The 24,602-nt window shown below is 39.9% G+C and overlaps 1 protein-coding gene across 1 annotated transcript in view; it reads left to right on the top strand.

Moving 5' to 3' along the window:
- The window catches only part of MELK (maternal embryonic leucine zipper kinase), a 54,867-nt gene that overhangs the window by 13,196 nt on the left and 17,069 nt on the right, over window positions 1–24,602 (top strand). Inside the window, exons 7-11 of the mRNA XM_070430112.1 lie at window positions 3,346–3,444; window positions 11,779–11,847; window positions 13,309–13,407; window positions 17,928–18,014; window positions 24,316–24,447. Coding sequence (XP_070286213.1) covers window positions 3,346–3,444; window positions 11,779–11,847; window positions 13,309–13,407; window positions 17,928–18,014; window positions 24,316–24,447 — 486 coding nt within the window. The remainder of the gene's footprint in view (window positions 1–3,345; window positions 3,445–11,778; window positions 11,848–13,308; window positions 13,408–17,927; window positions 18,015–24,315; window positions 24,448–24,602) is intronic.

The raw sequence follows: 24,602 nt of genomic DNA, 5'->3' as shown, positions 1-24,602 counted from the left end.
TGACAGTTGTATGGGCACTCCCTTGTAGGTAACTAACTGTTTTTCTCTTGCTGCTTTTAAGATTCTCTCTTTGTCTTTTGCCCTTGGCACTTTAATTATGATGTGTCTTGGTGTGGTCCTCTTTGGATTCATCTTGTTTGGGGTTCTGTGTGCTTCCTGGACTTGTAAGTCTATTTCTTTCACCAGGTAGGGGAAGGTTTCTGTCATTATTTCTTCAAATAGGTTTTCAATATCTTGCTCTCTCTCTTCTTCTGGCACCCCCATAATTCGGATGTTAGTACACTTGAAGTTGTCCCAGAGGCTCCTTACACAATCTTCATATTTTTGGATTCTTTTTCTTTTCCTCTTCTGGTTGGGTGTTTTTTGCTTCCTCATATTTCAAATCATTGATTTGATTCTCAGGATCCTTTAGTCTACTGTTGAATCCCTGTATAGTCTTCTTCATTTCAGCCAGTGTATGCTTAATTTCTGACTGGTCCTTTTCCATTTTTTTTTTTTTTTTTTTTTGGCATTCTCACTAAGATCATTGAAAGTCTCACTAAGTTCCTCAGAGGTTTCTAGAAGATTTTTGAGTAACCTTATAACTGTGGTTTTGAACTCTATATCCAGTAGTTTGCTTACTTCCATTTCTTTCATTTGTGAGATGTTTCTTTGTTTCTGCATTTTGGCTGCTTCCCTGTGTTTGTTCTATGTATTGGGTAGCTGCTAAGTCTCCTTAAGTTGATAGAGTGGCCTTGTGTAGTAGGTGTCCTATAGGGCCCAGTGGCTCAGCCTCCCCAGTCACCTGAGGTGGACACTCTTGGTGCAGCCCTTTGTGGACTGTGTGCACAATTTGTTGTAGTTGAGCCTTGATTGCTGTTGGTATCACTGGGAGGAATTGACTTCCAGGCCAATTGGCTGTGGGGACCAGCTGCGACTACAGTGGGAGAGCTGCTGTGCAGGAGACACCCTTATGGGGCAGGTCTTGCTTCAGTGGGGCTTTGGTGCTCACTGAGTCTGCCCCTTGAGTGTGTCACTTATGGATTTGAAGAGTTGTAATATGGTATGGTCTCACACTGACCATTGGGTATACTGCCTCTTAGGTCTCCAGGAAGGTGCAAAGTCAGCCACTGCCTGGGGCCATCCAGCAGGAGCTACAGAAATATCTAAAGATTCCTCCTCTTTGTATTGGGTTTGGAAGTGCCCAGAGGAGGCCCAGCTGTGAAGCAAGGCAGGCTGGTGCTGATGCTGGGTCTTGATAGGCTTGGGGCTCCCTGACCCAGCTGCAGCTTGTTTGACAGATTTTCAGCCTGAGAAAGGACAGACCATTCATATGCAAAAGCAGCTGCACACAGCTTGGGTGAGGTTGTAAATTGGGTGGAGCAAACAGAAATGGCTGCCAGTCAGCCCTGCACCGGGGAGGTCCCAGCATGGGAACAATGAACAGTGACCACTGGGAGCACCTCCGCCTGGAAGAAAGCCTCCCCCGAGTTCCTGCCCTGATGTCAGACAGTCCAGTTACTCCCCATATGTGTCTGGGTCCCCCACAGCCTCGCTCAGCACTGGAGCTCAGAGGAAGTGGGAGCTTGTAAATTCAGTTCTCAGTGCAGGCCTTTTAAGAGGAGCAGCTGGGTTTCCAGCAGCCTGTGTGCCGCTCAGCCCCAATCTGCACTGGTTTTTACAGCCTGTAGTTCTTATTGCCTGTAGGGACTTCTTTTCCCAGCTCTGGAACCCTGGGCTGGGGGTCTGGTGTGGGGCTGGGACCCCTCAGTCCCCTAGGCTGCCTCCGCAGAGGCGATCTCCCTCCCCATTAAAAAAGCGGCACACCTGGGTGCCGGACCAGCCCGTTCTGTGCCTCCGCACTTCCTACCAGTCTCAATGTGCTTTCTTCTTTACTTCTCTTGTAATACGTCCACTCAGCCAGCTTTCCTGTGGTTCTGGATGCTAGTTGTTCTGTATTTTAGTTGTAATTTTGATGTGGTTGTGGGAGGCAGCGAATACAGGTCTTTACCTATGTCGCCATCTTGGTTCTCTCTCCTTAACCATTTAATCCTCACCTGAGAATATGTTTATTGATTTTAGAGAGAGATGAAGGGAGGGAAAGAGAGAGAAACATTGACATGAGAAAGAAAAAGTGATTGGTTGCCTCCTGACACACCCTGACCAGGAGTCAAATCTGCAACCTAGGTATGTGCCCTGATTGGGAATTGAACCCAAAACCTTTTAGTGTACGAGACGACACTCTAATCAACTGAGCTACCCAGCTGGGCTTTTCTTGTCCATTTTAGTTTGATTTTCTATCCTTTTTTTGCTCTTTTTGCCTCTTAAAATTTTCCTAAGGCTCAAAGGAGGGTGGGAGCTGTGACTTAGCCAACAGTGCTGTCATTATTGACAAAGACCAAATTCCGCTTGTATAAGTAGTTAGTGCTTAGGACTCATGGGACACCTGGATATCTTGTATAAAGGTTAAGCTCCTTTCTGGGATTTTGAGATTTGTAGGGCTGTTTGTGCTGGCAGGCTCATTTCTGCCCTCTATATTTGAAAAATCAATCGTTGAACTTTATTAAGGTTTCTGTATATAGAGAGGACTTTGCAGAGCAGCTTATCACATTTGCAGATTATCAGTAGTAAATTTTAAGACTTGTTTTGACATCCTCATGTGTGTTTACATAACCCTCATATGTAATAAACCTTCAGTAGCATTGTAGAATTATCTTTCAGAATCAGAGACCTGCAGATTCCCCTCATCCTTTTCCTTATTGTGCCTAATCCAGCCCAGTCAATTGGAAATTATCTATAATAATAAAAGCGTAATATGCTAATTACTGGGCAGCCGAACGACCTTCCGGATGTCCTTCCAGACAAAGCCACGGTGGCGGGGGCCAAGGCAAAGGCGGTTAGGGGCAATCAGGCAGGCAGGCAGAGGAGTTAGGGGTGATGAGGCAGGCAGGCAGAGGCAGTTAGGGGCAATCAGGCAGGCAGGCAGAGGGATTAGGGGTGATGAGGCAGGCAGGCAGGCAGGCAAGCAAGCGGTAGGAGCTAGCGGTCCCGGATTGTGAGAGGGTGCAGGCTGGGCTGAGGGACCCCTCCCCACCCATGCACGAATTTCATGCACCGGGCCTCTAGTTTTCTATAAAGCATTAGAGTCCAGTATTAAAGGAGAGTGCACTGAATTGGATGTCAGGTGGCCTAGGTGACTTTGGATAAGTATTCCTTTCTGGGCTTTAGGTCCCCTGTCTGTAGAATAAGCAGGTTTAATTGGATGATCTCACAGCTCTGTGAAGATTCTGTAATTCTGTGTACTGCCATTCTCAAATATGTTCTAAATTTTCTTTTTGGAATTATTTATTATTTTCTCCCTCTCAGGCAGATGTTTGGAGCATGGGCATACTCTTATATGTACTTATGTGTGGCTTTCTACCATTTGATGATGATAATGTTATGGTTTTGTACAAGAAGATTATGGTGAGTACTCCAAGGTATAAATTTCATTGTAAACGTTTTCTGTACTGCATATTAAATACTTCTACTTGTGAAAGTACAAAAACAGACAAAAGTAATGTATGCTGTTAGAAGTCAAGATAATGGTTACTCTTTGGAGGTGAAAGTGCCTGGAAGAGGGGCATGGGCTTCGGTTCTGCCTTGATCTGGGTGCTGGTTATACTTGTGTATTCAGTTTTTGAAAATTTATCAAAGTATACCCTAATATGTACTTTTCTATATGTTTATTATAGTTCTTCAATAAAAAGCTTAACAAAACAAAAAATTAAGGGAAAGTAAACATGTAAGATGATTTTCCTGATAAGAGTTTTTGTTTTGTATCCTGAAATGATACTTTAGTTAGTTGCTGTGTTAAAATAAAATTTTCCTATAAAATAAGAAAAACTTTCTTTTTGAAGGTAAAATATTTGGTTATAAGGGATAATAAAACCAAGCTTTGTTAAATCATATGTGCTAGAGATAGAAAGTAGATTTGTGGTTATGGGGTTGGGGAAAGGTGGAGTGGCAGTGGGGAGTGAATGCTGATGACTATGGAATTTCTCTTTGGGGTGATGATAACATTCTGTCTGGAATTAGTTATGATGGTTGCACAACTTTGTGAATGTACTAAAAACCACTGACTTGTATACTTAAAAGGGTGGATTTTATGTTGTGTGAATTACACCATTCAATTAAAAAAATTTCCCTAACTGGTTTCGCTCAGTGGATAGAGCATCGACCTGCGGACTGAAGGGTCTCAGATTCGATTCCGGTCAAGGGCACATGCCCAGGTTTCGGGCTCAATCCCCAGTAGGGGCGTGCAGGAGGCAGCTGATCAGTGATTCTCTGTCATCACTGATGTGTCTATCTCTCTCTTCCTCTCCCTTCCTGTCTGAAATCAATAAAAACATATTTTAAAAAACCACCCCAAAATCAGATATAGCAAGGAAAATGGTAAAATTCTTTTTAAAGAGTTAATACTTAAAATGTTTTTTAATGCCCGGCCAGCATGGCTCAGTGGTTGAGCGTCAACCTATGAACCAGGAGGTCATGGTTCCATTCCCAGTTCTATCCCTAGAGGGATAGAAACATCAATGATGAGAGAGAATCATTCATTGGTTGCCTCCTGCATGCCCCTACTGGGAATTGAGCCCGTAACCTGCGCATGTGCCCTGACTGGGAATTGAACTGTGACATCCTGGTTCATAGGTCGACGCTAAACCACTGAACCACGCCAGCTGGGCAGAGTTAATATTTAAGGCAAGCTAGCAAAAGAAGATAGGCAAAGGTGAAGAAAGGGCACCATACTGAGTCTGTAGCAAACCAGGGTCAGACCAGCAGAGCAGTGTCTCTGAGTGCGTCTTGAATTCAGTTCTGTTGAACAAATGTTTCCTGAAGGTCTTCTTTGTGTGAGATGCTGAAAGGTTGTGAACAAAGATCTATGAAACTTGATCATTGTTCACCAGGACTTGCTTTCTTGTTGGAGACAGAGCCAAGGCTATCTTATCTCAAAAGGGCAAGAGGTCAGGGATGCCATATTATAACAGGGATAAATGAAGGTAATACAGGAGTCGGCATGGGATTTGAAAGGAGGTGAGGTTTGAGCAGGGCTTTAAAAGAAGGGTAAAAGTGTTTCTGAAACAGATGTGGGACAGAGCATGCCTGGTGGAGTAGACATAGAGGCATTAGTTGGGAGGAGCATTAAGAGAAATGGTGAGAGGTTTGCTGGTATGTGGCTGGACTATTGGGTTTGTAACACCGTTTAGGTAGGACACCACCTAAATCAACTGTCATTTCTGGAAAGGTGCACAAGTTGAGAGTCCCAGGAGGCCCATTGCATATGTGATAGAAGTCTAAGGACACTAAGTTCAATCTTCAATTTTAAAATTTATTTGACTATGTAGTTTTCCCTATATCCCACCCTGGGAATTGCAGTAAAAAATTTTGCCTAATATTCATGTAACCGCCATGATCATAGTCACTAGTGTTAACCTAAAAATAAAAGATCAAAGTGAAAGGTAGCAAGCATTTATTTGAGATAAAAAAAAGAAGTTATTTGGGAAGCACTGATTCAGGCAGAAACCCAAATAGTGTTCTGATTATGAGGCAAAGGAAAGGGTATTTATGAGAAAAGTAAGGGGAACAATTACATCAGTAGAGGAAAGCATTTCTTTTGGTGCAGATAGCTAACATAGTGGCACTAATTCTAAACGTGTTTTTAATTTTAAGCCTGGTAGTCATCAGTCCAGTAGTTATAATATCTGCTTTCTTGTTATACTTGCAAATATAACTGATGTGATTTGCTGATGGATGGGGTGAGGGGAGTAACCTGAGCAACTAGGAAGTTGGAGCTGCTATCATCTGGGATGGGAAAGACTCCTGGTAGAGCAGGGATGATCAGGAATTCAGAATTGGACATAATGTGTCCCTTTTGTCTAATTTTTCAAATTTATTGGCATGAGGTTATTTACCTAGTGACAGTGTATACCAGATTTTATGTATTTTTTTCAGATTAGTATATCTATGGAATCATATTTTATCTCCTTATACCACTCCTTCCTTACTGAAATTGAACTACATTATATCCATGGTTTTCCTCATTTACTGACTGAAATCCAAACTTTGCTGTTTTTTTTAACCTATCCAGGCCTAAACTTCTGTGCTGTTCATTTGCTGTTACTGCAAGTTCGTTCGCATTCATATGGCAGCCATGGAATTAATGCTCTTAATTATGAATGTATTGTTTCACCAATACAAGGTGAATGTACCAACATGCAAACTTCAGTATCCTCTACTTTTATTTTTTATTTGAGTGTACTACTGGATCCTGTATTAATCCTCTGGGAGGAGGAGAATTACCTTAAGATAATATAAAAGTGTTACATCCTAATAGTAGATATTGATATTTTTGGTAAATCAAATACTTCTGCAGTGGATTGAATATGGTACGAAATGTCTAATTCTTGTTCAGTGGAGATTTAGCCTTCCTAATTAATATTATTTACTAATACTGTATATTCTTTGTTTCTCCTCTGAATTTCATTTTTTAGTTTTTCATGTGTTTGCAAGTTGAAAATTGATTCAAATTAGGACTTTTATGTATTATTGTGGAATTTAATTTCACACATTATAGATTTTGAAATTTATTGTAATCTTGGCTCAGAACTATTGTTCCGAGTCGCAGTGTAATAGTCTGCTGGTTGAATCTAATTAAGGTGTCGTATCACTTGCATGCAGTATGTATTTTTGCCTAGAATGTTCTAAAATTCCTCACTGGGGAATAACACTTCCCTCAGTTCCTGGTTTGATTTAAATACCCAGCAATATTTGACATACTGTATGTAACTCTTGTTTAAGAGGCAGACTTTGTTTACTGTTTGCATTTGTTGACTATTTTAACCAAAATGCTCAACTGCAATTTCCAGCATGATTACTGATAGATTATTAATCTTATTAATGTCACCTATATTCATTTGCCATCACTACATTCAAAGACAAGCATGACTGTACTCTAGTTCTGGGTACACAAATATTAGGGGAGTATAAATAATTTAGTAAATGAAAGTTGAATAGCTTGAAAGTAAAATAGCTTTATAACAAGTAAAATTTATAATTTTAAAGAAAATGAGCAAATTATCTCTTAATGAGATTATATTTTATAATTACAGAGCTGACTACAGTGCTGTGATTATGTATGTGTTGGAGCAATTGCCTACTTTCTTAGCACCATGTGAAAAATGAACAATTTCAAGCCCATTAGAATTCCCAGAATTATTTTATTAGCCCACAGATCTTTTTTCCTCTCCCACTTGGGTTTTCTCTGCATTACCTGTTTCTTGCTCTCTTTTTCAAGGTAATCATCCCTTAAATACACAAAAATTCTCCAAAGACTGAGCTTAAGTCAGGGTGGAGGGGCACAGCCAAGGCTGTCACAGGGCCTTTTCTAGAGTTACTCTTCCCTAGCACAGTTGTTCCTGTCAAGATCTTTTATGTCTGATCCTTAGATATATGCTTTCAGTATTTAAATGAGGAGCCTTTCTTCCTGGCTACCCTTAGGCTTCCTTAGACCTTCCAGCACAGTACAGTAGAAAAAGTACTGTATCTCTCTTCTAGTCCTATCTATATATACCCCTTTTTCCTCTATAACAATCTTTCTCAGCTTTGACACTATTGACATTTTATTTTATTTTATTTTCATTCCTCACCCAAGACATGTTTTTATTGGTTTTGACAGAGAGAGTAAGGGAGAGGATGAGGGAGAGAGGGAGGAAGAGAGAGAAACATCGATGTGAGAGAGAAACATTGATGTGAGAGAGAAACATTGATTGGTTGCCTCCTATATGCTTCCCGACCAGGGATCCAACCCATAAAACCTTTTGATGTACGGGACGACACTCCAGCCAACTGAGCCATCTGGCCAGGGCACTATTGACATTTTGGACTAGATAATTCTTTGTTGTGGGAGCTGTCCTGCACATCATAGGATGTTTAGCAGCATCCCTGGCTTCCACCCACTCTGCCCATAGTAGCCCCAAGTCATGACAATCAAAAATGTCTCCAGACACTGCCTGATGTTCCCTGGAGGACAAAAGCACATCCCCAGTTGAGAACCATTGCATTATAATACTAAACAAGCATTTGCTATCCTTGACTGAGATGTAGTTTCCTCATCTGTGCAATGTGGTTAATAATCCCTGCCTACTGCACGGGATAAAAACATTTGTACAAATGCCCTGTGTGTTTTAAAGTACTGTGTACAAATAAGTTGTTGGATTAAGCTGGCAGCAGAACTCAGCTCTGGACTTTATTTCTGCCAGTATTTCAGTGCAGAGTCTGAGCTGAGCATGTCAGGTCATGGGGGTGGGTCACCGGCCTTATGACTTGTGGAAGGCACTCTACTGAGTCTTTATTCAGTTAATTTTGTCTTTCATTAATTTGGGGGGCCCTGTGAAGTTTTCCGTATCAGACTATATTCCTTAGTTCCCAAAGGTACCGTAAACAATTCTGTGCTGAATGTTCCTATCCATAAGTTTTTGCATACCACATTATTTGTTGAGGATAAATTGCTAGGAGTGAAATTGCTGGATCAAGGACATGCAATTTTGAATGTGTTTTATACATATGTATTTCCAAATTACTCTTCATAACAGTTTATATCCTCTAGTTGTATATATAGCCACTCTTGTCCCTGAACTCTTACTGAGTGATTTTTTTTAAAGTTTGTCAGTTTGATAGAGAACAGATGGTATCATATTCTTGTTTAAGTTATTTTCATTACTAGATTAGTTTACCATTTCATGTTTATTGGCCATTTACAAGTTCTTATTTTGGGCAATACCTGTGACTATTCTTTGCCCATTTTCTTTTGAAATGCATACCTTTTTATCTCATTCCTTCATTTATTATTGAGCACATTTTATATGCTAGGGCCAGACAGTCTATCAGGGGTGGGCAAACTTTTTGACTCGAGGGCCACAATGGGTTCTTAAACTGAACCGGAGGGCCGGAACAAAAGCATGGATGGAGTGTTTGTGTGAACTAATATAAATTCAAAGTAAACATCATTACATAAAAGGGTATGTTTTTTTTTTTTTAGTTTTATTCATTTCAAACAGGCCGGATCCGGCCCACGGGCCATAGTTTGCCCACGGCTGGTCTAGATGGACAGCACAGACAAAATCCCTGTGATTAAAGAGCTTATATTCTAATGTAGTGAGGTGGAAAAGAAATAAATATGTCATTTGACAAGTGGGGATGGGACTATAAAGGAAAGTAGGCATGAAAAGGAGGTAGATAATGATGGGGTAGAGGAGGGAAGGGATGCTGTTTATAAAGGTGGTCAGAGGAGCCCTCACTGATAACACTGAATTTAAGTGGAGATTTGAAGAAGATTAAGGCACAGTCACTGTAGATATTGGGGAAAGTATTATAGGCAGAGAGAACAAAGTGCAAAGGCCCGAAGGCAGGACTGTTTATGAGTGAGGGGGACAGTTAGGAGGTGAATTTGGGAGGCAACAAGGAGTGGGGGAGTGGGCTGGATGGGGAGATACAAACCAGGCAGGGCCTTAGAGCCAGAGTAAGGAATTTGGATTTCATTCTGAACAAAAGGGGGAGATAGTAGAGAGTTTGGAGTAATGAAGTGACATGACCAGACTCTATGTATTTTTCAAGATCTATTTGGCTTTATTAAGTAATTCATGGATTGGGCAGCATCCCATCTAGCAACTAGAAGGGTACTCCCAGGTCAGATGTTTTAAAAGAACATTGGTGGTGGTAGTGGAGACTAGACTGTGGGGGACAGTGGTGAAATCTGGAAGACCAGTTAGGAGCCCCTAGCAGTATGCCAGGTGAGAGAATTTAGTGATGTGGAGGCAGTGACAGGTGATTCTGGATATATTTTGAACATAGAAGCAGTAGATTTTGCTGATGAGTTGGATGTGAAGTGTGAGAGAAAGAGGAGCTAAAGATGATGCCAAGTGTTTGGCCTGAGCACCTGGTAATGTAGTTGCCATTTGCTGAGATGGGGGAGTAGGGGGGATGTGGGAAAAACAGGTTTGGTAGTGGTGAAATCTTAATGATTTGTGAGAGTTTTTTAATCTGATGAAATATATTAATCTTTTGTCATTTAGGTAGAAATGGTTTCCCCCACCCCCAATTTGCTGTTAATTAACCTGGTTAGTGGTGTTTCGCTGTATAGAAATGCCAGTTTTTTATTTTGTCATAGTTTTTGGTTTTGCCGTTATGTCTAGAAAAACTCTAAAAATAATCACCCATACTTTCTTTATATACTTATACTCTTATTGTCCTGTATTTGCATACTCTTTATATACTCTTTTTTCTTAAATATATTTTATTGATTTTTTTCACAGAGAGGAAGGGAGAGGGATAGAGAGTTAGAAACATCAATGAGAGAGAAACATCGATCAGCTGCCTCCTGTACACCCCCTACTGGGGATGTGCCCACAACCAAGGTACATGCCCTTGACTGGAATCGAACCTGGGACCCTTTAGTTCGCAGGCCGACGCTCTATCCACTGAGCCAAACCGGTTAGGGCCTCTTTATATACTCTTATGGTCCTCTTTAATCTGGGTGGAATTAATTTTGGTATAGACTGTGAATTACAGTTCAATCTTAATTTTGCTCAAATAATTAACCTGTTATCCTGGCAGCATTAAATAATTTGTTCTCTGCTAAGAGAAATGATTATATCATTTTCTCTGAATTGGGGTGTGTGGCAGGTTGTTTAGAAATATTCTGTTACGTGTTAGTGTTTCTCAAGCCCCTGGTCTTATTTTCAGTTGATGACTTGGTGATTATAGGTTCTGAGTATACCAGATTATAAACATTTGTCTTCTGAGTCTCTTCCATTCCCAAAAGAGGTACTTGCTTTAGAAGTTGGCTTTCATCGGTTTCCCTCAGTGACTATAAATTCTGCCTTGTGGATGATATGTGACCTGTTTTTAACCACAGCCTATGTCCTGCCACCAAATATGCCTTTTCTAAAAATTATCTCATTTTGTCAACTGATGAGTGTTTTTAGATTGTAAACTAAAATTTGCTTCAGCAACACAGTGCATATTACAGATTCCAAAGCCCTATAACCTTTATGTTTTCCACTTTTACAGTCTCTGTACTCTAGTCCTCTGATATGTGGATTATTTAGAGGTGATAATAGTATTCAATTTGCTGGATATTTTTTTCTTTAAGGCAAGAAATGAATTTCTTTTTTAAAAATATATTTTTATTCCATAGCCGGTTTGGCTCAGTGGATAGAGCGTCAGCCTGCGGACTGAAGGGTCCCAGGTTCGATTCCGGTCAAGGGCATGTACCTTGGTTGCGGGCACATCCCCAGTAGGGGGTGTGCAGGCGGCAGCTGATCGGTGTTTCTCTCTCATCGATGTTTCTAACTCTCTATCCCTCTTCCTTCCTCTCTGTAAAAAAATCAATAAAATATATTAAAAATATATATATATATTTTTATTGATTTCAAAGAGGGAGAGTGAGAGAGAGAGATAGAAACTTCAATGATTAGAGAGGATCATTGATCGGCTGCCTCCTGCATGCCCCACACGGGGGATTGAGCCCACAACCCAGTCATGTGCCCTTGACTGCGAATCGAACCTGGGACCTTTCAGTCTTCAGGCCGATGCTCTATCCACTGAGCCAAGCCAGCTAGGGCAAGAAGTGGATTTCTTATGTTATTAATAATGTTTATGAAATTTTATAGTTGGGTGAAGTCTTCAAGCTTGTTTACCTTAGAAATTTGTGTCAAGGCTGATTGAACCTAACTTTCTTAAATGTTTTCTTTTTTTTTGCAGAAAGGGAAATATGAGGTTCCTAAGTGGCTCTCTCCCAGTAGCATTCTGCTTCTTCAACAAATGCTACAGGTAAACTTTGTTACTTAGTATTTTTAAATAATAGAAGTCTATTGGAATGGTTCGACTCAACTGTAATATGTCTGTGGTGCTACTACTATATTTGGAGGACAGCAAATGTAACTGTTAGCTTAAAAATTGCATTTATTATGTCTACTGTACAAACATTCTCTACTAGATGCTTTCTTAATTCTGTTGCAAATGCATTTTTTAGACCTCTGTTGCATGTCTTTGCTGATGTGGTTTTTCCTCCTTTTTCTTGAGCATTGTCTGTTTTCTGTAACCAACTCTTGCTCCACTCGCTTCTGTTTCCTTGCCCCCCACTCTTATACATTAGGTATGTAGTAGATACTTAATATAAGCTTGAGTGAGCTGATGTACAGTTGGGTGGACCCCATGATCTACTTAGTGTAGTGGTTCTCAAATGTTAGCATGTGTCGCAACTGTCAGATGGGCTTGTCAAAACACCTATCGCCGGGCACCACCCTGAGGGTGTCTGATTCAATAGATCTGGGGCAAGACTAAGAATTTGTACTTCTTACAAGCTCCCAGCTGACACTGAGGCTGCTGGGACACACTTTGAGAACCACTGATTTAGAAAAATGGCCTCTGAGTGAAAGTCAGGAATGCTGAGGTCTAAGTATCCACCCTCCCAATAATATGCATGCCACCTACTCTAGTACTGATCTATAAAAGGGCGATTCTGGGCCTGGCCTCTCTGCTGTGTATTGTTATGAGGATAACATGAGATTAATAGGAAACACTTGGAAAATATGAATACCTTATTAGTGCAATTTTTTTATTATTATTATTATGTATTCAGAATATCTCCCAGTTTTTCCATCTATTAATTGCCTTCTCCACTTTTTATTCAAAATTTACCTCAGGCTCACTCCCCTTGATTAAGTAGGGCCAGACCACCAAATCTCTATAACGAGATTGAAAACACCTCATCCTTTCTTTTAAACGCCAAAAAACTTAATCTTTGTTGATTAATTTTCCTCTCTTCGTATTTGAAAATTACAAATGGAAAAGAAAGGTGTGCTTTTCAACTTGTTCTATGTGATTGTAAGCTCCTCGGGAGGTAGAGATTGCATATTCAGTATGAATGCCCTGCATTGTGGCTGCTTGAATATTAAATTGGTGAATACTTCCTGTGAATAGGTTTTCCAGCAAAAGACTATTACATCATACAATAGATTGGCTGAACTTCATGAATAATGTCCATACCAATGAAGTTCGTGTTTGTTAAACATTTATCTCCTAAGCCTATGTTGGTTGCTATAGTTTTCTTGCTTCTATTGCCTTTCTAAAAGAATTTATTCCAAGGCCATTTTAAGGTCTTTGACAGCATTTTTGTGATGATAAAGTTTACATCTGTTCTGATGAATTTTGAGTTCTCAGGAGGAAAAGAGTTGTTCTATGTCCTTCGTTTGGAATGCTAATCTCCAGCTACTTCTCCATGGCCACTAGGTGGACCCAAAGAAACGGATTTCTGTGAAAAATCTGTTGAACCATCCCTGGATCATGCAAGATTACAACTGTCCTGTTGAGTGGCAAAGCAAGAATCCTGTAAGTAAAATGAAATCCAGTAGAAATTAAAAAAAAAATTGTGTAAATTCAGAATCTGCAATGATGTAGTCTAAATATAAAAGAAAGTGTACTTAATAGACTTATTTGTCAGATTGCTGTTTGGGAGACTTGCAACCTGATTATGTACATTAGCCTGTTTCTCTCTAGGAGAGTGGTTATTAACCCAGACTGCATGAGAATCACTGGGACCTTTAAAAAGATGCCTTTGCCCCATCTCAGAACAATCTATGGATATTGTTAAAGCTCCCAGGTATTTCTCATGTGTAGTCAGCATTGTGACCAGTGCTCTGGGAATCACGGGCAAGTTATTTAACATTATCAAAGCTATTTATTTGTCTGTAAAAAAGTAGGTTAAACCAGTTCTGTCTACTTTCCAGAGTACTTATGAGCATATCCTAGTAGTCCTTTATGCTCTTAATATTTATTTACTGATTTATTTAAAAATAGTAAACCTATTACATTTTATCACAAATACATATTTTTATGAAAAATAACAAAAATAAATTTAGTAAGAAGAGTAGCATTGTACATTTTTGAAAATTTCTTTAAAGTCTAGCTTAATAGAAGACACTGGGATCTGATGTGCATTTCTGACCGCTCATTGGCTAAGCTTGTGGTACTCGTGGCATTCTTGGTAACTTGGGTAATAAAAATCCAAGAAGGTGATCTAGGGTTTTACCACCTCACTCCTGGAAAAAAAAAAAACAGAGGTCCGCTGCTGGAGGGGCTAAGAAATGTCATATCCTGCCCTCGCCGGTTTGGCTCAGTGGATAGAGCCTCGGCCTGTAGACCGCAGTGTCCCTGGTTGGATTCAGATCAAGGGCACATACCTAGGTTGCAGGCTCCTAGTTGTTTGTTTTTTTAAACTTTATTTTTATGGTTGATGCTATTACAGGTGTCTTTATTTTTCCCCACCTTTGCCTACCTCCGCCCTGAGCCCCCCACCCCCTTCCCTCTGGCCATCACCACATTGTTGTCTGTATCTATGATACATATACTAGAGGCCAGGTGCATGAAAATCCATGCACTTGGGGGGGGTCCTTCAGCCAGGCCTGCCCCCTCTCACAGTCCGGGAGCCCTCAGGGGATGTCCTACTGACAGCTTAGGCCTATTCCTTGTGGGGAATGGGCCTAAGCCACAGTCTGGCCTCCCTCTGAGGTAGGCGACTGGAATGATCAGGGGAAGGCGCCGCCCCCATCACCCTGCTGCTACTGCCATTGCCCGCCACCATGGCTGCCAGCCCTCGGCCCTCGCAGCCACTGCGGTGTCTTCATCAACAGGGATTCCAGTCCCTTCACCACGAAAAAATGACAACTTTCTTTAGGCATTTTCAAGATGTCTCTTTCACAGGATATAACATTTCTTTCTTTCTTTTTTATCCTCACCTGAGGATATGTTTCCATTGATTTTTAGAGAGCGTGGAAGAGAGAGGGAAAGACAGAGAGAAACTTCAATGTGAGAGGGATACATTGATTGGTTGCCTCCTACATGAGCCCTGACCTGGGCCCAGGCCAGGGAGCAGCCTGCAACCTAGGTATGTGCCCTTGATCTGAATCCAACTGGGACCCTGCGGTCTGCAGGCCGAAGCTCTATCCCAAAATTTAGTGACTTGAAACAATAATAATGTACAATTCTGTGGATTAGCAATTTGGGCTGACTCTGCCAGGCAGTTCTCGTGTGGGTCTTAACCTGGGGTTGCTCATGTGACTGCAGTCATCTGGTGACTCAGCTGTGGCTGTATGGTCTATGAGTCACTCAAAAGACCAGCGTATTATGTTCAGTCGGCTAGCCCAGGCTTCTTGATATGGTGGCTGGATTCCAAAAGAAGCAAGAAAGTGGACAAGCTCTACTACTCATTTTTCAAGCCTCTGCTTGTATCATGCTTACTAATGTCCCTTTCTCCAAAGCAAGCCACATGTCAAAGCCCAGAGCCACTGTGGAAGGTGTACCCTTCAAGATTGGAGAATTCTTATCCCCTATTGATAAATAAGGAAATTGAGAAATGAAAAATAACTATTTAATAAATAAATAAATGTAGTGAAAAGAGTGGCATTGCTTTACATTTTTGTAAATTTTTTTTAAATCTGGCTTTAATAGAAGACACTTGGATACTCATCTGCTTTTGCATTCAGTCTGTCTTGATTGAAGCATATGAAGAAAATGTAGCCCCACAGATATGTAGTTAGAAAAGTACTTTAATACTTTAAAGGAGAAGAATTTTAATAGCCTTTCAGATAATTGGGGATGTTCTCTGAAAACCCACTAACACTTATGCAATGAAGTGGGATATGTGCATGTGTCAACAGAATAGCTTAGAGGTGCGTCTCAGACATGCCACAGTGTAGACTTGGTAGAGCTGTGAGATATTTGCTTTTCAGAATAATCACACCAATAAGTATAAATACTCTTCCCTATGGCCAACTGGTCTTGGAAAAATAATGCTTTTTTAAGCCCCTTCACATTACTCTGCACACTGTTTTGGTCATGCAGCCTGGGCTGAACTCCCTTCTGATTCTCCTATGACTGTCAACTCCTAATGTTTCTTTTCTCCATATTCCCTTGGTCCTCCATGACATTATTAGTATCTACTGAGCAAGTACAATTAGCTTTGCAACTTAGTTCTAACAGCTGTCAACATTGAGAGGCTAAGAACGGCAGAGTGTGCAGGTGTCTGAGCAGAGCAGCAGGGAAGTGCCCCTTGTGAAGTGGAGAGTAGGTGGTACAAATGCCTGTGTTCAGCCATTGGGGGTCATCATTTCTCCATGTGTGGGAGGACTTTGCCTGTCTTCTTGGCCACGATTCTAATAGGATAGGATGCACTATGGTTTGCAATAGAACAGATGCCAAAATGAACAAAGTCTCTGATTTCAATAACAAAAATTATTTTAAATTGAGGTGCAGTATAATGTAAAATGCATAGCTTTGGGTATTCCAAAAGAGTATATAATTTTTCTCACATCTTCGTATAATAATCACTACTATTAATTGAATATTTACTATGTAGAATAGTGTGCTAATATAGCAAGAACTCTCTGTATATTATACTACAGTATAGTATAGGTAGAGCCCTTAGGATTATACCTTTAAGAGTCAAGTGCTAGTCTATGGGCTTTATGTTTTTAACTCTTGTAACTCATTTAACCCTCATACCATCCCTCTGAAGTAGCAACTTATTATTCCCATTTGGCAGATGAAGCAACATAGGTCAAGGTCAAAGAACTAGTAAGCATAGAACCAAGATTTAAACCCAGACAAAAGAGCTCCAGAATGTAATGAATCACATAGGTCAACTAGTTCAACCTCAGGACCTATTCTCTTCAGATATTGGACTAGGTCAGTGATGGCGAACCTATGACACACGCATGTCAGAGGTGACACGCGAACTCATTTTTTTGGTTGATTTTTCTTTGTTAAATGGCATTTAAATATATAAAATAAATATCAAAAATATAAATCTTTGTTTTACTATGGTTGCAAATATCAAAAAATTTCTATATGTGACATGGCACCAGAGTTAAGTTAGGGTTTTTCAAAATGTTGACACGCCGAGCTCAAAAGGTTTGCCGTCACTGGACTAGGCACTCCACATATGTTACATATGTCATCTCTTTTACAGATGATGAAACTGAGGCTCAGAGAAACATAGTAACATGCTCAAGGTCACAGTTATTCAATGATGTTACAATTAAAACCAAGGTCTATCTAATTCCAAAGCCTGTTATGTCAGGTTGTATTGACTCACAGTGGATAGGGATCACAGGGAGACATACCTCAGGGTGCAGGAGGGAGGTCCCATCATGCAAGGATCAGAATACTTGGATGATATCTATCCTTAAGCAAAGTAAAGTTTGTATTGAGGCTGTCTCACTTATTGTTAAATTGTGTTTTGCCAGTACCTTCAGCATAATGATCACTGTGCAACATCCGTGGTAACATCATAAGGGCTTCTTGGATTGTGCTAACCCCAAACATATCTGGAGGAACAATATGCTACAATTCTGAGCCATTCTTTCACCAGTCTATTGTACAGTCACTGATTTGGATCCCCAGGTGACTGTTCTTTGATGAAAATGCCAGTGTAGCTCCTGTGGTAGAGATGGAGTATATAGTCCCTTGGTTGCATAACAGAATTTTAGCAATTGATCCGATGATATTGGGGCTATGAAGGCTGGGGAAAAGCTCATCTTCTTGAGTTATTCTCATCTGCTTATATCTTTAAAAATTATGGAGAATGTTTATTCTTACTCAAGAGTTTTACAAACTTGTGTTGCTTTTATATATTGGTGTTTGGTTTTATAAGGTAATTATGGTAATTTTAAAATTTCAAAACAAATGCAGGATGGGGCAAATGTAGGTTTATAGTTGTTTGTATAGAAAATAACACAATAATTAATAAATAATAATACAAGAATAAGCTCTGTTTTATGTACTCATAACTAAACCTACTTTTGCCCTGTATTTTATAATTTTTTATTAATAAAGTTTATAATTTTTTTTAGCTTATTCACCTTGATGAAGATTGTATAACAGAACTTTCTGTACATCATAAAAACAACAGGCAGACAATGGAGGATTTAATTTCATTGGTAAGAAATGCAGCATGAATTTGAGAGTAATACCATTTATTTCATTGCTCTTGATGTTATCAGTATATTAAAAATAGGGTAGCATTGTCAGACCTATGATTTTATCATGGGTGTAACTGTTGCACTTATTCTTATTATTTTTAGAGAGAGGAAGAGGGGGGAGAGAGACATCCATGTGAGAGAGAAACATTGATCAGGTGCCTCCCATCTGTGCCCTGCCTGGGGATGGAACCTGCAACCTAGGTGTGTGCCCTGACCACTGCATCCAACCAACTGAGCCACCTGGCCAGGGCTGTTGCACTTATTTTATATTCATGTATGATTCCTACTCAGCTCTTTCTTAATGTCTGCTGGACAGCCTTTTAAAAAATAACATTGGTTAAAGAGAATTATAGTGGGGGAAAATTAAGAAACAGAATAAACTAGTCCAGGGCATTGACAGAATTCTGATTCTGACTACTTTAAATTCTCTAACATGGAATTATGATTCTGCTGTAAAAATTAAGGTAAACACAAAACAGTTTCCTTCTTAGCTAAAAGCAACCCTGTAGCATCACATCACCCCTAAGCTTATTAACCAAATACTGTGAAATTATTATCATGATTTCTGGTGTTGGATCATTTTAGCTCTTTCAGATACTTAAATCCAGATTACGTATTTCCTAGAGGTAGAGCCACTCAGAGCTGTCTCTGAGCATAATGTAAATGCTGGGCTGGGCTTGCGCCCTAATTTTCTCTTGTTCATTCTATGTCTTTTCATCACCTATGCTTTGTATGTTTTTTTTTTCTTCTTTTTTCTGTTTTCTAACTTGCAAGGTAAAGGCCTTAAGGATTTTTTTTTTAAACTAAACAAAACTTTGCTAAGGCACAGTTCTTTTAAGTGAGGAGGTGATAGAAAAAAAAGGAATTCTTTTGAATGACATAATAAGCAAAGGCTCTGGAGTATGTCTGGAAAACAGAATGATAATTTACTTTTTCGTGGAATGAAAAGGAATGGCAAGAATTGTGAACTGCTGCAAGATATGTAGGTTCTTAGTCTTTTACAATAAAATGTGAAGTTTTCATATAAGCAACTTAAAAAACTACATGATTTTTTCTTTGGGATGATCTTTAATAGAAGTCTGTTTTCCAAATACATAAAATTTCTTTTTCAAGTTTTATTATAGAAAATCTCAAACACCTATAAAAGTGGAGAGAATAGTATAATAACAGTGATCTTCCATGTATCATCATCCAGTTTCAACAGCTGTTAAAATTTTGCTAATTTCATCTGTATCCCAACACCCTCCCTCATCTGCACTTTCAGCTGGGTATTTCAAAGAAAATCCCATATAACATGTCATTTTATCCAGAAAAAATTTCGTATGAGATTTATAAAATTTTAAAATTTGGATCTTAAAAGTAACATACTCAGAATTTCAAGAATCATTGAAAAAAGGTCTTTAAAATAGTATCCTTTATGTGGACTCTAAATACAATTTTGAATCTTAGAAGTGAAATGGAACTAGGAATTGTCTTCTTTACATCTGACACAGAAAACAAAATAGATAATATTATTCCTTACCTGAGGATATTTTTCCACTGACTTTTAGAGAGTGGCAGGGAGAGGGAGAGACAGAGACAGAGAGAGAGAAACATTGATGTGAGGAAGACACATTGATTGGTTGCCTCCCACACGCACCCTGACCAGGGCCAGGGATCAAGCCTGCAACCAAGGTACATGCCCTTGACCAGAAATCGAACCCGGGACCCTTCAGTCGACGACTTATCCACTGAGCCAAACCAGTGAGGGTCATAAGCACTCTGAAATTGCTTTTTTCATATATGTAGAAGTCAGAGTTTCATATGTCTTATGATTTTGAGCTGTCTCATTGAGATTCCCTGCAGCAGTGCTAGAGCTTTTACTCCATTGCTTTCCTTACTTTCCCCCAATTCTTCCAGCTATGAGTGGCTCTGATTGTGGGAGCTTCCAGTCATCTGGTTGGGGAACTTCACTGAGGGTCACATGTACATATGAGAACTGATTCAGACCAAGGCATCCCTTTCCCCCACTCCTGCAATGCAAATACCCATGTATTCTGGTGGGGGCAGTTTAAAGATGGAAGGCCTTGGGAGCAAGGTCAGGGGAAGGATAGTGGACTACTCCTCAATTTTTCAAACCCCCTGTACCAGTAGCTGTCTTTCCTCAGCCCAGGTGCCCATGCAGTTCTTTAATATTTGGTCTGTCTGAACAGTGATGGGATTTAAAAATGTTTTTAGTTTTCTAGAAATGGTACTTTCTTTCTAACAGGTAAAGCTATTGCTTTACCTTCAGACATTTGACTTTCAAAAGAGGGAACTGTCTAAAAGATAAGGGAGACGTCGGTTGTGTTAGACCTGAGGATTGACATCACCTGAAAGCGTAACTAATGTGTTGATTTATCTGGTATTCAACACAGAACTCCCCTGTGCTCCTTATCATAATGAGTAATATGCAGAGGCTATTGCAAAAAAAGTTATAAAAAGGATGCTTTCTATGCCTCGGAGGAAAAGAGGGTTTAGAGGATGGTTGTAAAACTCCTAGGCATGCTTAGAAAACTCCATTTAAAGCGCTAGCACCGTCCAGGTGTTGTTGGCAATGCCTGGCTTATGCCATTGTTGATAAGCAAGTGGCAACTTGTTTCTTAGCCATGTCCTCTGATTAGTTTATGGCATCTTTTTCAAAACGGTGGCTGTCATAGATGAGACCATAGATGTGGGAGGTGGGAAAAAAATCTTTAATGTAGTTTTTGGAAAATAGAGAGTGATTCTAACTACATAGTTTTCACTTGGTTCCCAAGTACTTTCTCCATGAAACCTTTCCCCCTGCCCTGTCTGGGTTAAAGGAAATGTTCTTTGATAATTTATCACAGTAGTGTATATTTCTTCCACTAGATGGATAGATCCATTGTATAAATTTCAAAGCATATACTATGATTGTGGCCATCTGAAATATTAACTGATAAAATTTACTAATAAAAACAACTGGTAGTAGACCTCTTTGGATCATGTACTGCGAGGAGATACATAGCATTTAAATATTACTCAGTGTTATTAAAATGGTACACTCCTGCGGGCAGAGAGTCTCATAGTCTTATGGGTACATTATTGAGAAATTTTCAGTTAAGTACAGTGGATTGAACAAATATGTTTGCAACCAACATTTTCTAAAACCACACAAAAATAACAAAGGGAGAAAAGGGTATAGCATTTTGGAGAAAGCGAGAGCCTAAGTGCCTGCAGTGGGAAAGGGCAGTCAGCCACCTGATTAGAGCGCTGGAGCTCCAGAAAGGCTTGGGGGTCAGGGTGCTGGGAGCCTCTGAAATCAGGGAAGTGAGCAGCTGGAAACCAGGGAGATCGGTTGAAAGTCTGTATTGGAAGCATTTAGAACCCGAGTCCCTTTTTCTACCGGTGCCTCATGACAGCCACCTCTTCCCCACCCAAGCAGAAGATTGGGGACATTGAAGCAGAGGCACTCTTGTACCAGACATAGCTCAGGTGGGGGCCATGAGCTGTTTGAAAAGGATGCATGGACACACACACAGTCCTCATATTGAATGGTGAGTCACTGCCTCTAACCCCCTTCGCTGTTCCACTCAGAATGCAGGACTAGGATTTTGTCCTGTTTGCAGTGGGGGTGGGGGAACATTGGAAGGTTCCTCTCTAGGGGAAAGCCAGGAGGAAAAACCTACTTGCTGTAGCAATGGTTGGGAGTTCAGTTTTCTTGTGTGTTTACCTTAGAGCTGTGATTTTCAACCTTTTTCATCTCACAGCACTCATAAACTCATTACTAAAATTCTGCAGCACACCAAAAATGTATTTTTTGCAGTCTGACAAAAACATAGGTGTAATTTTGATTCATTCACACCTGATGGCTATTGTAATGTTGGCTGTTGTCATTTTTTATTTGGCAGTCTAAGGGAAATGAGGTCAGTGCCCCTGACTAAATAGGCAGGTATTGCATGATTTAAAAATTCTTGCGGTACAGCAGTTGAAAGCACTGCCTTAGAGAAAAGTCCCCAAGGTGTTAAGCAGCCCCAGACTACATATAGAGCCTTTAATTAGCTGTGTTATTATAATTCTTCACTTTTAAATAGAGACAGACAGCCAAAGATCACCAGATATTTGGGGAAAGCCTCTAACATGAAAGCCACAGGTCAAAATAAATGACGTGGGGTTGGCCAGAAGGAAGAAAAAGTAAAGATACTCAGGGGGGAAAAAAAAAGATAACAGGAAGTGGGAAAAAATGGCTAAGAAATGATAACTAACATTCTTAGAGATAAGAGAAGCTATTTCTTTTTTGAAATAGGAATAAGATGACTAAAAAGAACATTTCAAGAAATAGCTGTTGGAAATTTAAAATATGACCAAAAAAAAAAAAAATGAGAAAAGCTCAGTAGAAATGTTTGGAAAATGAGTTAATGTGAAACCTTCTGAAAGTAGAACCTAAAGACAAAGAGATGCACAAATAGAAGAGAAGGGGTAAAAAAGGTCCTACATACAAATAATATAAGTCACAGAAAGATAAAACAGAGGAAAGAAGGGAAGAAACCACTGAAGAAATATTCCAGAAAAGAGTTTCTAAAGACAAAGGGGCTTAACCAGGGCTTAGCAAAATGATGAAAAGAGATCCACACACAGGCCTTCTGGAGGGAAATTTCAGAAAACTGGGGAAAGGAAGATTCAAAAAGTGTCAGGGACAAAAACCAAAAAGGATCATACACAAAGTCTTGGGAATCAGAAAGACTTTAGATTTTTCCATAGCTATACTAGAAGTGAGAAGATCATGGATCTATGTCTTCAAAACTGAAAATTATTGTCAACCTAGAATTCTATACTTTGCTAAACTAGAATCAGATGTGTGGATAGAATGCAGTTATTTGTCAGACAAGCAAGCTCTCAAAAAATTTACCTACCATTCATCTACCCTCCGGAAGTTATTGGAGATGTTTCCACCAGAACAAGAAAGTAAACCAAGAAAGAGGAATACTTAGGCCCTTGCTAGTGTGTCTAGTTGGTTGGAGCATCATTCCATACACCAGAAGGTGGCGGGTTTGATTCCCTGCCAGGGCACATCCCTGGGTTGTGGCTTCGATCCCCGTCTGGGTGCGTGCAGAAGGCAACCAATGGATATTTCTCTCTTACATTGATGTTCCTCCCTCCCTTCTTTCCTTCCTTCCTCCTTCTCTCTAAGATCAATAAAAGAAAAAGAAAGAGAAAGAGAAGGAGAGAAAGAAAGGAAAAAGAAAGAGGGATACTTAGGATCTAGGGAATTGTGGATACGTTGTAGGATAGAGGTGCAGGGAATCCCAAGATTAACAGTTGAGTTGCAGGCTGAGAAAGAAGCCAATCCAGAGTGGAGTATGGAATGCAGATATCAGGAGGAATGTCTCCAAAAGGGAGACAGAGAAGGAGACAGATTAGTTGATATGTGTGAACATGTTGGGAGGAGGTGAAGGGTGTTGGAGACTGTGGAGTTGAATTAGTAAGATAAATAACTGCCTTTAAAAGATTTAACTTTAGGAAAAAACAAGTTATAAAAAAAAGGAAATGCAAGGATTGCAACATGTGTGGTTTAACTGCAGGGCTAATGCTCAGCCAGTGTGGCCATACTGGTTGTAAGATACTAATGTTTATACACTGACTGGTAAATAACTGCTACCCAGAGTGCCCTCCCTGTTGCCTCCCTTGGGCCCTAGGCACCTCCCTCTAGGCCCACCTCAAATCCATCATTAAAAGGACAATAATCGGCATCACAGGGGCCCCCAGAATTCTACACCTCTTGGCCTCTGTTCTGATTGGTTGGTGTACTAATTAAATATTTGAACATTACCTTACTTAGTTGTGAATACCACGTATTTACATAGTAATAACATAAATATTAATTTACTAAAATTACAACAAAATTATAACAGGAGGATGCAGGGAGGAGATGTGTGGGGAAGGAAGGAAGGAATTATAGTAGAGCTAAATTCTATACAGTAGGAAATCTAAAAATGATATCTGAAGCTGAAGAAAAAATTAAAGCTTTATAAACAGTTAATTTAGGAATATAGAAAAATAGCTAAATGTGTTTAAAAGTAGTTCTTTCCGGGAAGTAGAAATGAGTGTGTGTGGTGTGGTGTAGAGGATTGCTGTTTTTCATTATATGCCTTGTAAAGCTAAAAAATTTTTAAAAATTCTGAATGTCTATTACATCCAGGAAAAAATTTAATTTAAAATAGAACATTATTTCAAAAAGCACATTTAATCTTCTAAACAACTTGATTTTCTTTTCTTCCAGTGGCAATATGATCATCTCACAGCTACCTATCTTCTGCTTCTAGCCAAGAAGGCTCGGGGGAAACCAGTTCGTTTAAGGCTTCCTCCTTTTTCCTGGGGACAAGTCAGTGGTACCCCATTCACAAACGTCAAGGTAAATGTTGGAACCTTTTTAAAAAATATATGTTTTTATTGATTTCAGAAAGAGGAAAGGAGAGGGTGAGAGAGATAGAAACATTGATGAGAGAGAAACATCGATCCGCTGCCTCCTGCATGCCCCCTACAGGGGGTCAAACCCACAACCTGGGC

The sequence above is a fragment of the Myotis yumanensis genome, unplaced genomic scaffold, assembly GCF_028538775.1.
Source record: "Myotis yumanensis isolate MYYU_CA2020_CCGP unplaced genomic scaffold, mMyoYum1.0.hap1 SCAF_12, whole genome shotgun sequence".
Classification (NCBI taxonomy): domain Eukaryota; kingdom Metazoa; phylum Chordata; class Mammalia; order Chiroptera; family Vespertilionidae; genus Myotis; species Myotis yumanensis.
Note: the sequence above shows the minus strand (reverse complement) of the source record. Positions and strands in the feature narration are given on the sequence as shown.